General features: G+C 53.3%; 1 protein-coding gene across 19 annotated transcripts in view; it reads right to left on the minus strand.

Moving 5' to 3' along the window:
- mast2 (microtubule associated serine/threonine kinase 2) overlaps positions 1 to 12,694 on the minus strand; it is a 91,270-nt gene that overhangs the window by 14,917 nt on the left and 63,659 nt on the right. For 16 of the 19 annotated variants that reach the window (XM_081605876.1, XM_081605880.1, XM_081605878.1 and 13 more), the window contains 18 exons: positions 12,144 to 12,219; positions 11,838 to 12,047; positions 9,350 to 9,451; positions 9,148 to 9,280; positions 8,998 to 9,065; positions 8,824 to 8,924; positions 6,975 to 7,183; positions 6,471 to 6,609; positions 6,249 to 6,381; positions 5,987 to 6,152; positions 5,806 to 5,907; positions 5,049 to 5,171; positions 4,860 to 4,966; positions 3,515 to 3,669; positions 2,990 to 3,132; positions 1,959 to 2,135; positions 536 to 724; positions 241 to 467 (listed from right to left, as the gene is read on the minus strand). In XM_081605876.1, the coding sequence (XP_081462002.1) occupies positions 241 to 467; positions 536 to 724; positions 1,959 to 2,135; positions 2,990 to 3,132; positions 3,515 to 3,669; positions 4,860 to 4,966; positions 5,049 to 5,171; positions 5,806 to 5,907; positions 5,987 to 6,152; positions 6,249 to 6,381; positions 6,471 to 6,609; positions 6,975 to 7,183; positions 8,824 to 8,924; positions 8,998 to 9,065; positions 9,148 to 9,280; positions 9,350 to 9,451; positions 11,838 to 12,047; positions 12,144 to 12,219 (2,560 nt within the window). The remainder of the gene's footprint in view (positions 1 to 240; positions 468 to 535; positions 725 to 1,958; positions 2,136 to 2,989; positions 3,133 to 3,514; positions 3,670 to 4,859; positions 4,967 to 5,048; positions 5,172 to 5,805; positions 5,908 to 5,986; positions 6,153 to 6,248; positions 6,382 to 6,470; positions 6,610 to 6,974; positions 7,184 to 8,823; positions 8,925 to 8,997; positions 9,066 to 9,147; positions 9,281 to 9,349; positions 9,452 to 11,837; positions 12,048 to 12,143; positions 12,220 to 12,694) is intronic. The other 3 variants (XM_081605882.1, XM_081605875.1, XM_081605877.1) reach the window with 2 other exon arrangements.

Genomic DNA, 12,694 nt, shown 5'->3' on the forward strand with positions numbered 1-12,694 from the left:
GGAGAACAGAATCTGCTTTTCATCTTTTGCTGGAAATTAAGATCCTAGGATTGGACCTGAAACAGCCAATCAGAGCCAGGAGGCGGGTCTTATCGCTGTTAATCAACCTTCTGGAAATGCATCCTGGAAAATAACCTGGGAACTTTGGAAAAGCAACCTGGAAGTTCCTGTAAACTGGAAAGCTTGATGTGTTTACTGGTTTAGGAGGCAGAACTCTGTGGACCCGGTTCCGGTACTGACCCAGACCATGTGGTGGACGCTGTAGATGTCGGAGTCTCCCATGTAGACGCGGATGGCTCTCAGCGTGAAGCCGTACTTCTTCCCGGCTCGGTGGATGACGATGGCGGGCTGGACGCTGCTGACGGCCGGGGAAAGGTCGCGGCTGGGCGAGGAGTCCCGGGACGACGGGTTGGACGACTGCGAGTGTGGAGACATGGGGCTGGCCAACGGCGACGCTCCGTGGTGATCTGCGGACAGACGGAGGCGAGTCAGAGGAACGTCCTGCGGCGCCGACGGCTCTGGGAGTCGAACCGACCTCCTGGGATCACCAGCGACAGCGTATTGGCCGACGCCGACTTGATGACCTTGGTGAACGGCCGGGCGCCGCCGCTCGCCGCGTGCTTGTCTGCGTCTCCGGACAGCAGGCGATGGCGAGCGCGGCGGGCCGCCAGGTCGCTGATGGCCCTCGGTGTGGACGGAGAGTCGCCGTCTCCAGAGCTTCCTGCTGCAAAGAGTCGGCCATCTTTATTATTAACGAGGCTGAGGGTCAGAGGGTCAGGAACACCGTGGCGACACTGACAGCTAAGCGGGTAGGGCAGCATCCTTCACAAGGAGCCAAATTAGTACCGATATTTATTCATCAAAAAGAAATTTAAAAAAAATGTACCACTGAAAAATTCAAGATGGCCGTTGTGGCTGTCAAGAGAAAATTATTTTTCTCAAAATTTTCCAATATCTATCACAGGTGAACACTTTTGGTGTAAAATAATAAATAATTAAGCCAACAGAATCAATTAGATGAACATTTCTGGTGTCAAATCACAGCCTAAATATTCTGAAGCACAGAAATCAAATATATTTTCTTTATCGCTCATTTCAAAATGGCCGCCATGGCTGTAAAACCAACAGGAGTAGCAGTTTAGGCTAACTAACTGCTAATACGCTAAATACAGAAAACCTTTGTAGGAGCTGAATTTCACCCAAATATTTACGGTTTTAGAGTTTTGTAAACATTTATTAGCTCCGACTCTCACATGACACGTTTCGATTATAAAAGTTAAAGCTTTTCAACGCATCCTGTGATGTAACTTCTGTTCACAATGGAGCTTCAGCTTCACGTCTCATTAGCGTTAGCTACGCAGACCTTCGTCTTTGTTCGGACCGTTACAGAAGTGATTAGAAGAAACATCTGGAAGAAATGAAACTTTTCCAGAAAATTCCTCCAATGCAGTTTCTTTCATTTCAACTTTATGGACTTTATGATGTGCAAAGTGATGATAAACAGGGTGAATTTCACAATAAGATGTCCTGCCACATAAATCAGAGCTTTGATTTGACCAGATTCACTTTTAGGAGGTAAAAAACCCACATTTATAATGTTTTGGTCCAATTAGCCCAAAATGGCCGCTCCGGTTGCTCCATTGGTTCATCTCTCACTAAAACCTTCGTGGAGCAAAAACACTTCTGCCGAGTCAGTCCGAATTCACTAAAGTTTTAGTTAAGATGTGGATTTAAAAGTCTGAGGTCTGTTTTTGTGTTTCAACAAAGATTTTTAGTGTTTTGCTCCATTTATTAGGAAAAGTTTTAGGCGAGGATTCCTGCGTTTCATCACTAATAAACCAGTCAGGCTAACAGCTAACAGCTAAATGTACCAGAAAGACACTGGAGAACCTTCACCCAGGTGCTCAGTTTGCACAGTGTGTGTGTGTGTGTGTGTGTGTGTGTGTGTGTGTACTGACGTGTGAGCGTGGCCTTGCTCTGCTGGCTGCTGGTGGAACTGGGCGTGGTGGGAGACTCTTCCAGCTTCAGCTCCACTGGGAGCTCTGGGATGGAGAGCGGCAGCTCCTCGGAGCGCGGGCCCCTCGCCGCGGCCGGACCCAGCAGGCTGGGGCTCTTCCTGCTGCCGGCGCCCCCTGCTGGACCGGCCAGACACAGCAGCAGGTTATGATCTGTCAGACTGACCTTTAACCCCGAGCTGCAGCCTGTTTAGGGTTTCTGCAGGTTTCACCAAATCAAATTTAAGACTTTTTCATACTTAAGAATAAAGTTCAATGTCTGTATCTCTACAGAAAAGTATGAACTTCGTCCAGCCAACTTTCCCATGAGAGACTCGGAAATGCTAGCTAGCCAGGGTGTATCAGCAGCTAGTTAGCGTTAGCCTCAAACACCTCAAGTCACAAAAAGCAGCATTTCTGAGCTCAACTCAAACTTTTGCCTGACAGGAAAATACATCAGTGAGTCGGGCTCAAAGCCTAACCAGTACTTCTGACTGATTCCTCCTGGTTGGAGAAATCAGGTTCCAGCAAATCAGATTTAAGACTTTTTAAGACCTTTCTTTAATGCCACCTGGAATTACATCAGTAAATATGAGGGATGGTTCTGGGAACCTACGACAAAGAGCAAAAACAGTGAACCCGGCTGTGTGTCCATGACAGAGGATAAAAACGTAGCTAACTAGCTAGTGCGGCTGTGTTAGCAGCTATTAGCGGTAGCCTCAAACACCTTGAGTCACAGAACGCAATGAAGACGTTTCTGATTCCTCCCTTACAGGAAAATCCCACGAGGTAAAAAAAGTACATTGAACCTTCCTGCCGCAACAAAACGTCCGTATTTAAGGCCGACTTACATTTCCACGATGCTTTTAAGACGTTTTAAGGCTTTAATTTTAGACACATGAATTTAAGACTCTTTAAGGAGCGACCCCAAGAACAAGTCGAAGAGACGGAGTGGAGAGCATCCGATGCTCCGCAGCTGACCCGTCTGCGCTCACCTGGACTTCCTTCCTCCTCGGCGGAGATGGCGAAGCGCGGCATCTCGATGATGGCGGAGCAGCAGCGCCTGCGGACCGTCAGCGGCGGGCTGGAGTCGCTCTCCGTGTGCGACGACTCGGAGACGGAGAGACGCTTCCGCAGGCTGGAAGGACAGGAGACACGACGGAAAATAAAACCTCACCAGACCTGATCGCCCGGCGGCTTCACTCTCCGGGTACCAAACGACCAGGGGCAGAAATGATTTAATGCCGGAGCATCAGCAGCTCCAGGCTGCAGGACATTTAGTTTAATTATGAGAACAGAGTCAAAACACCAGCAGAATAAAGAAGCAGCTCCGTTTGTGGTTCAATCTGGTGACTTATTATGATTTTATAGTTGGAATATAACTGTTCACCTGAATCAACAATGTGAATAAATAGAAGCTGTGAAACAAGATGGCCGCCCTGACAGAATGGTGGAAGCCAAAGCCATGGATTGGTGGAATCAGTGTTTACTGGTTTCCCCGGTAACCGACGGCGACTCACATCTCCGGCGATCCGACCAGCCAGGACCGGTCCCGGGTCTTGAGTCCGCCCAGGCTGTCGACGCGGTCGCCTCCTTCCTCGCTGAGGCTGCGCTTGGTGGGCGGCGGCGTCCGCTTCTCCTCGTGGAGAGACAGACGCTCCATGCTGCTGTACACCTGCAGGGACACCGTCGCCATGGAAACCCAGACAGACAGACAGCGAAAAGCCGCCCAGCCCAAATCTGATGCTAATGCAGCCAGAAACTTATTTATATCCATCAGTTCATAACATTTTTATTTGCTCTTCATTACATTCTGACCAGAACCAGAACCAGAACCAGAACCAGAGCCCACTGGGGCTGAGAGGACTGGACTCTTGGAGCAGAACAGGACTTTAAAGTTAAATTGGGATTTTTACAGTAACGCTACGCGGAGACGCCTGGCTGTCAGCGATCGATGATGTCATGTTTGACAGATGATCAACATTTCAACAGAAATTAACACGGAGATTTATGAAAACGCGTTTTTGTTTCCTGCCACAGAACGACGGCGAATATTTCCTAAAACCCAGCACACCTGGAGAGAAGCTCAGGTGTCAACACTGATCTTTACGTCCCAGTTTGGTACAAACCCGTCCAATCTGGCAACCCTGAGGGGTGACCAGGTAACCAGGTGGCCGGGTAACCAGGTGACCTGATAGCCAGGTGACCGGATAGCCAGGTGACCGGATAGCCAGGTGACCGGATAGCCAGGTGACCGGATAGCCAGGTGACCAGGTGACCGGATAGCCAGGTGACCGGATAGCCAGGTGACCAGGTGACCGGATAGCCAGGTGACCGGATAGCCAGGTGACCAGGTGACCGGATAGCCAGGTGACCAGGTGACCGGATAGCCAGGTGACCGGATAGCCAGATGACCGGATAGCCAGGTGACTGGGTAACCAGGTAACCAGGTGACCGGATAGCCAGGTGACCGGATAGCCAGGTGACCAGGTGACCGGATAGCCAGGTGACCGGATAGCCAGGTGACCGGATAGCCAGGTGACTGGGTAACCAGGTAACCAGGTGACCGGATAGCCAGGTGACCAGATAGCCAGGTGACCGGATAGCCAGGTGACCGGATAGCCAGGTAACCAGGTGACCGGATAGCCAGGTGACCGGATAGCCAGGTGACTGGGTAACCAGGTGACCGGATAGCCAGGTGACCGGATAGCCAGGTGACTGGGTAACCAGGTGACCGGATAGCCAGGTAACCAGGTGACCGGGTAACCAGGTGACCTGATAGCCAGGTAACCAGGTGACCGGGTAACCAGGTGACTGGTTATCCAGGCATCCAGGTGACCAGGTAACCGGGTATCGGGTCGGTACCTTGCTGAAGCGCGGGGAGCAGGAGGAGAACTGCCGCAGCTCCACGTGTTCGTCGTCGTTGGTGTCTTCTTCCTCTGAATCCACGTGGTGGTACCGGTCCGAACGAGCTGACGGGCAAACACACAGCGTCAGACCGGGGAGCTCCACAGAACCAGAACAGAACCGGGCCGGAAGAACTCAGGGACGTACTGTCGAAGTAGCTGGTGTCGTCCTCGGACTCCAGCTGAGGGATGAACTCGGCTTTCTGCCTCAGCAGGCCGGTCCAGTCCAGATCCGTGAAGAACGGGTTCTGCTTCACCTCGAAGGCTCCTCCTGAACCAGAACCAGAACCAGGATCAGAACCAGGACCAGATCCAGAACCAGGATCAGAACCAGGACCAGAACCAGAACCAGGATCAGAACCAGGATCAGAACCAGGACCAGAACCAGGATCAGAACCAGGACCAGAACCAGAACCAGGATCAGAACCAGGACCAGAACCAGAACCAGGACCAGAACCAGGATCAGTCCCAGAACCAGGATCAGAACCAGGACCAGGATCAGAACCAGAACCAGGATCAGAACCAGGACCAGAACCAGGACCAGGATCAGTCCCAGAACCAGGATCAGAACCAGGACCAGGATCAGGACCAGGACCAGGACCAGGATCAGAACCAGGACCAGGATCAGAACCAGGATCAGAACCAGGACCTTCTTACAAACGTTGGCTGATTTATTTAGAAGCGCTGTGTCACCATCTAGTGGTCGGACTGCGTATTGCGCCTGTCGGTTTCTAACTCTAAACTTTAATATTGTGCAATAAAAACAGATTTGGAAGGATTAATGTGTTCAACATGCAACAAAATACACAAAATGTGAACAAAATTCTAACTTTGGGTTTGATGCTTTTTATCGACACTTGGCAATGAAGGAATGTAAATGAGAACCACTGGTTTAGAGCCGGTACCTGTCCCGAGCCGCTCCAGCGGGTTCTGGCGGAGCAGCTTAGCGATCAGGTCCTGGGCGTCCTGAGGCAGCGCCTCGTCGCCCTCCGGCCACACGATCTCATCTGGGAGGAGAGCAAACAGGAAGTCAGTCAGTCAGAGGCAACGCTCCGCCCTGAGCGTCCGGTTCTGGATGCGGCTCACCGCTGATGACCTGGCCGAACAGCTCCTCCGGCGTGTCTCCGAAGAACGGCGCGCAGCCCAGCAGGAACTCGTACAGGATCACGCCCATCGCCCACCAGTCCACCGGCTTGCCGTAGCCCTGCCGCAGGATGACCTCCGGGGCGATGTACTCCGGCGTGCCGCACACCTGCAGACGGGCCGCGCAGAAGAAGAGCAACCATGGAAACTCGGAACCCAACCGGACCAGAACCGAGCCTGATCCTGACCGGGCCCGGAGCGGTACCTGCTTGTCCAGGAACTCCCGGGTATCCTTCTCGATGTGGCCTTCGTACAGGTTGGTGGTCAGGCTCATCAGGCCGATCTTGGAGAGGCCGAAGTCCGTGAGCTTGATGTGTCCCAGAGACGTGATGAGAAGACTGAGGAGGACAGAGACAGCATGAGCCTGAGCTGGATCGGAAGGTTCTGGAAGGTTCTGGAAGGTTCTGGGGGGTTCCGGGAGTCTTACTTGTCGGGTTTGAGGTCTCGGTGCACGATGCCGTAGTTGTGCAGGTATTCCAGAGCCAGGACGGTCTCAGCAAAGTACATCCGCGCCATGTCGACGGGCAGAGCGCCGATGTTCTTCAGCAGCGTGGCGCAGTCTCCACCTGGACAGGCCAACCAAGCCGCAGGCGGGTGGTCAGCGGTTAGCTAGTTAGCTAGATAGTTATCTAGTTAGCTAGATAGTTAGCTAGTTAGCTAGATAGTTATCTAGCTGGTAAACTAGATATCTAGTTAGCAGGCTAACTATTTAGATGCAAATTGAACAGTTTGTCTGAAGTAGCTAAACACTTAGCTAGCTAGCTTTGAGGTAAATATTTAGCTTTCTAGTTAAATGCCGAGTTTGAAAGCTAAAGATTTCGCTCCAAATTAAATATGTAGCTCTGAGCTAAACACGTTGTTAAATATTTCAGGTTCGGACCGGACCCTGTGGGTCTTACTGAACCAGAACCAGAACCTGCGGGTCTCTTACCCTCCACGTACTCCATGACCATGCAGAGGTGGCGCCGGGTCTCGAAGGAGCAGAACATGGAGACGACGAACGGGTTCTCTGCGAAGGTCAGGATGTCGCGCTCCACGAAGGCCTGCTGGATCTGGTTCCGCAGGATCAGGTTCTGCTTGTTGATCTTCTTCATGGCGAAGCGCTGCCGGGTCTCCCGGTGCCGCACCAGATACACGGCCCTGGAATGACAGGAGAGCCGAGAGTCAGATGGAACCGGGCCCGGTCGGACCCGGTGACCCGGTCGGGCCCAGTCAGATCCAGTTGGGCCCAGTCAACCCCAGTCGGGCCCAGTCAGACCCAGTCGGGCCCAGTCAGCCCCAGTCGGGCCCAGTCAGACCCAGTCGGGCCCAGTCAACCCCAGTCGGGCCCAGTCAGACCCAGTCAGCCCCAGTCGGGCCCAGTCAGACCCAGTCGGGCCCGGTCAGACCCAGTCGGGCCCAGTCAGACCTGGTCGGGCCCAGTCAGACCCGGTCGGGCCCAGTCAACCCCAGTCGGACCCAGTCAGACCCGGTTGGGCCCAGTCAGACCTGGTCAGGCCCAGTCAGACCCGGTCGGGCCCAGTCACACTCAGTCGGGCCCGGTCAGACCCAGTTGGGCCCAGTCAGACCTGGTCGGGCCCAGTCAGACCCAGTTGGGCCCAGTCGAACCCAGTCAGCCCCAGTCAGACCCAGTCGGGCCCAGTCAACCCCAGTCAGACCCGGTCAGCCCCAGTCGGGCCCAGTCAGACTTAGTCGAGCCCGGTCAGACCCAGTTGGGCCCAGTCAGCCCCAGTCTGACCCGGTCGGGCCCAGTCACACTCAGTCGGGCCCGGTCAGACCCAGTTGGGCCCAGTCAGACCCAGTCGGGACCAGTCAGACCCGGTCGGGCCCAGTCAGACCCGGTTAGGCCCAGTCAGACCCAGTTGGGCCCAGTCGAACCCAGTCAGACTGGGCCAGACCCAGTCAGCCCCGGTCAGCCCAAGTCAGACCCGGTCGGGCCCAGTCAGACTCAGTCGGGCCCGGTCAGACCCAGTTGGGCCCAGTCAGCCCCAGTCTGACCCGGTCGGGCCCAGTCACACTCAGTCGGGCCCGGTCAGACCCAGTTGGGCCCAGTCAGACCCAGTCGGGACCAGTCAGACCCGGTCGGGCCCAGTCAGACCCGGTTAGGCCCAGTCAGACCCAGTTGGGCCCAGTCGAACCCAGTCAGACTGGGCCAGACCCAGTCAGCCCCGGTCAGCCCAAGTCAGACCCGGTCGGGCCCAGTCAGACTCAGTCGGGCCCGGTCAGACCCAGTTGGGCCCAGTCAGCCCCAGTCTGACCCGGTCGGGCCCAGTCACACTCAGTCGGGCCCGGTCAGACCCAGTTGGGCCCAGTCAGACCTGGTCGGGCCCAGTCAGACCCAGTCGGGACCAGTCAGACCCGGTCGGGCCCAGTCAGACCCAGTTGGGCCCAGTCGAACCCAGTCAGACTCAGCCAGACCCGGTCAGCCCCAGTCAGACCCGGTCGGGCCCAGTCAGACTCAGTCGGGCCCGGTCAGACCCAGTTGGGCCCAGTCAGCTCCAGTCAGACCCGGTCGGGCCCAGTCACACTCAGTCGGGCCCGGTCAGACCCAGTCGGGCCCAGTCAGACCCAGTCGGGCCCAGTCAACCCCAGTCGGGCCCAGTCAGACCCAGTCAGCCCCAGTCAGAACCAGTTGGGCCCAGTCAGACCCAGTCAGACCCAGTCAGCCCCAGTCAGACTCAGTCGGGCCCGGTCAGACCCAGTTGGGCCCAGTCAGACCCGGTCGGGCCCAGTCAGACCCGGTCAGACCCAGTCGGACCCAGTTGGCGGCGGCGCCGTACCCGTACGCCCCGTTGCTGATCAGCTTGATGTTCTCGAAGTCTTCCTCTCGGGGCGTTTTGGGTTTGGTCTGCGGCGCGGCAGGGATGGCCGTGCTTTGGCTCTGAAACGGACCAGAGAGGCGTCAGAACCAGAACCCGACCCGGGAACCGGCCCGGTTCTGAGCGCTGACTCACGTCGACTGAGTCGTCGGTCTCGGGCGTCTCCGGGTTCCCGCTGTCGTAGCTGCTGAGCTGGGTCATTTCTGGAAGCAGAGACACAGAGACGACCCGAATGAGACACCGGTTCTGATCGGGTTCTGATCACACCCAGGTTCTGAGGTTTACCCTCCAGCGGGTCGCGGGTCAGGCCCAGCTGGCTGATGATGTATCGCGGGATGTCGGACTTGATGCCCTGGCCTTCCTTGGCGTGGCCCTCGGCCGCCTCCAGGAGGTGGTAGAACTCCTCGGGGTCAAACTCCTGCAGAGGAAGAGGAAGGTCAGGAGGAAGGTTCTAAACAGAACCGGTCCGGTCCGGTCCGGTCCCTACCAAGCACTCCAGCAGTCGCGCCGGCCGGGCGATGATGATCATCAGCTTCTTCACCAGCTGGGTGACGAAGGTCACCTCCTCACTCTCTGAGCGCTCGTGGGCCTGAAACGCACAGAACCGGGTCAGCGGGACCAGAGCTGAGGTCAGAGGTCAGATATGAAAAAAACACGAGGCTGGATGGATAAGACTCAGAAACAGAGAGAGATACTGTTCTGGTTCTGATCGACCCAATCTCTTTGGTGTCGTTTTAGCTAATGCGCTAACAGCAGAGCTAGTTTTAGCTTAAGCTAACTTAGCTTGCCCTAAGCTAACCTTCTTCATCGTTAGCTTCTGCTTAAAACCATGTGAATGTAGCCCGTTAGCGTTAGCGCAGCTACTTAGTTAGCACTGACCGTTTGTGCAGGTATTTTCCATCGGGCATTCTGCTGGGACGCCTTTATTTAAGCATCTAGTTTACAGTCTTAAAATTTATTTTTTTAATTCATTTTCCGTTTTAAGCAGAGAAGTTAGTTTTTACTTTTTAGAACTTTTGTTCCAGAAACTCCCAGAATGCTTCAGGAGACGGCGGCTGTAGCTAACTGGACTGTTAATCCCAGTTTATTTTAGATTATTAATCTGATCCAGTGAAACATCCGGACCTCACAAATGAGTTTGGATCATTCAAACCATATTTTCTGTTTCTTCCCGTTTGATGGCGTGTTGACCTGGATGCAGGTTGCCATGGTAACCACCGCCGGGTCGGACGGAAGGCGAGGCGGCGCCTGCCGGCCAGGTGATGAGGTCACGACCCGGTGAGGAAGAGGAGGAGAGATGATGCAGCCCTGCTCGGACCGAGACACTAAAGAAACGGGAAGCAGAACCGCTAAAGCAGTCCGGAACCGTGCAAAAGTCTTGGGTCACTCGGTTCTTCTGTTCGGATCCAAACATCCAGATTTTTCCTCCACGTTTCTCCAGGATTCCTGAAGGTTTTTCCTCTTTTCCTCCTCCAGTTTGTGGCTTGCAACTTTCGCACAAAACAGCAGCAGATGATCAGAACCGCAGGTCCAAACCTGGAGCCAGAGCAGAACCAGAACCGCTGGACGAAACCCAGAACATCAACTCAACTGTGAAGCGAGCCTTCCTCCTCTTCCTCATCTGGTTCATGCTTCCAGGTTCAGCAGGATGAAGATCTCCCATCGGCCCACCGGTCCCGGTTCTGGTTCCAGGCTGTCCGGAGCAAATCACAGCCCAATGCCGGGGAGCCGCCGAGGTCGTCCAGACAGATGTTCTCCCCTCTTCCTCAGCTCTGCTAAAGTCTCGGAACGAGCTTCTCCCTCCTCTTCCTCGCTGAGCCCCCAGACAGCCAATCACGGCCAGAGGAATCCCCTCAAGCCCCGCCCACGTTTACCGCCGTCTGTCAACCGGCAGCGACCGGCGGGCCGTGAAATGAACTGTGTGTGTGTCCCAGGCACACACACACACACACACACACTGAGCCAATAGAGACGTCTCCCCCCGGTCGCCATGGAAACACGCCCCCCAGCTCAGAAACGGGAAAACGTTCTGGAGCGTCGGGACAAGAACCGGACTGCTGGTGACATCACGCCGATGAAGATGAAGAAGACGATGGAGGTGACGGAGCGTTGCGTCACGATCGAAGGTAAACGGAGCGAAACCGGGCCGGTCCGATGGTTCTGGTGGATCCATTTAGGAGAAACACCATAAATCTGAATATTCAACTAGTTTTAAATTTCTACGTTTTTCTGAGACGATTAAAAAACAAGATGGAGTCGAAACGAATTGATTAACTTCAGAGACGCGAACAGAAGAAACAAACAGGAAACATTTAGATTTTAATTCACGTTTTTACAGTGAACTGCAGATTCACGTCGTTAAGCCTCACATGATAAAATCATTATTGGTTTTGCTGTGGGAATGTAAACAACTTGATAAGAAAAAACAGATAAAAACAGCTGGTGAACTTTATTAGTGAGTGGAATTTATTTTATATTCTTTAGTTATATTTAAATGTATTTTTTACAGTTGGAGTAATGAACCACTTTCCTATTTGTTAAATTTACTCGGTTGTTTTAATAAACTTTAATTCAGAGTTTATTCCTAAATAAAGCAAATGTTATAATATTTAGTTACTCTAAAGCTGAAACCTGATTTTTAATATTCGTTTCTAATTTTGCACCAATCAGGATTTTAATCAGCTTCTTAGACGCAAAAATAAAATTAATATTAAAGCAGGAGGGAATGATTCTAAATTATTATAACCGATTTAAATGATCCAAACTGGTCCAGATCATCCAAACCGGTCCGAACCAGACTGGTCCAAACTGCTCGGAACCGGCCCAGACTGGTCCGATATAAACCGGTCCGAACCGATTTAGACCGGTCCGATCCAGACCGGTCAGAACCGGCCCAGACCTGTCTGAACCGATCCAGACTGGTCGGAACCGGCCCAGACTGGTCCGATCCAGACCGGCCCAGACTCCAGACTCACGTCGTGCAGCAGCTTCTCCAGACTCTCCTGCAGCTCGTAGAAATATCTGGAGGTGATGAGGTCCTCTCTGCTTTTGTCCAGGCAGTCCCTGGACAGCTCGATCAGCTGGTGGAACACGAAGCTCAGGACCCCGTCGGCCAGCGGACGCACCTTCTCCGGCGCCGCCGAGGCCAGCAGCTCGGCCAGACGCTCCTCCATCTGGGCCGTGGCCTGGGGGCGGAGTCACACAGAGGGGGCGGGGCTTATAACTCCACCGCATTCAGGTAAAGCGGATCGTTTGCGCCGGAGGAACGAAAGTTTCCGGACCTTGGGGAAGCGCTCCTTGTAGACGTGGTTCATCATCATGATCTCGTGGTCGAAGGAAACCGGCGAGCGCCCCGGGCTGCAGACACACGAAACACCAAATAAAACACAGAATCAACTTTATTTTGTATTTTTCTGAGACGGTGGTTGATCTTCTGCTCTTTTCTTCTTCATGGGTTTAATCAATTATTACTGATTATCATAATTTTTACTGATATTTAACATCAGCAGTCAGAGCACTGCTGCTAACACCAGAGCTAATGTGTAGCGTAGCGGTTTAGCGCTTCCTGCTAATGCCTTTTGTTTTAAATGCCCTCCAAAGCGCTGATCTGCTGGCTGTTTGAAAACATCCATGGCAGTAAAGTTCAACATTTGAGTTTTAATTTTGGTTATTGTGAAAAATTTATGCTCCATCTTTTTTTCACAATAATTTTATTCAAGTCGAGAAACGTAGCAGAACAAAATGAAACGGCAGAAAACAAATTATAGACATAAATATGACAAAGAGTTTTAGGACATGCAAATTATAATCTGCAAGTTAATCTGGTTTTGGA

This window comes from Poecilia reticulata, chromosome 4, assembly GCF_904066995.2.
Source record: "Poecilia reticulata chromosome 4, P_reticulata-male-v2, whole genome shotgun sequence".
NCBI lineage: Eukaryota > Metazoa > Chordata > Actinopteri > Cyprinodontiformes > Poeciliidae > Poecilia > Poecilia reticulata.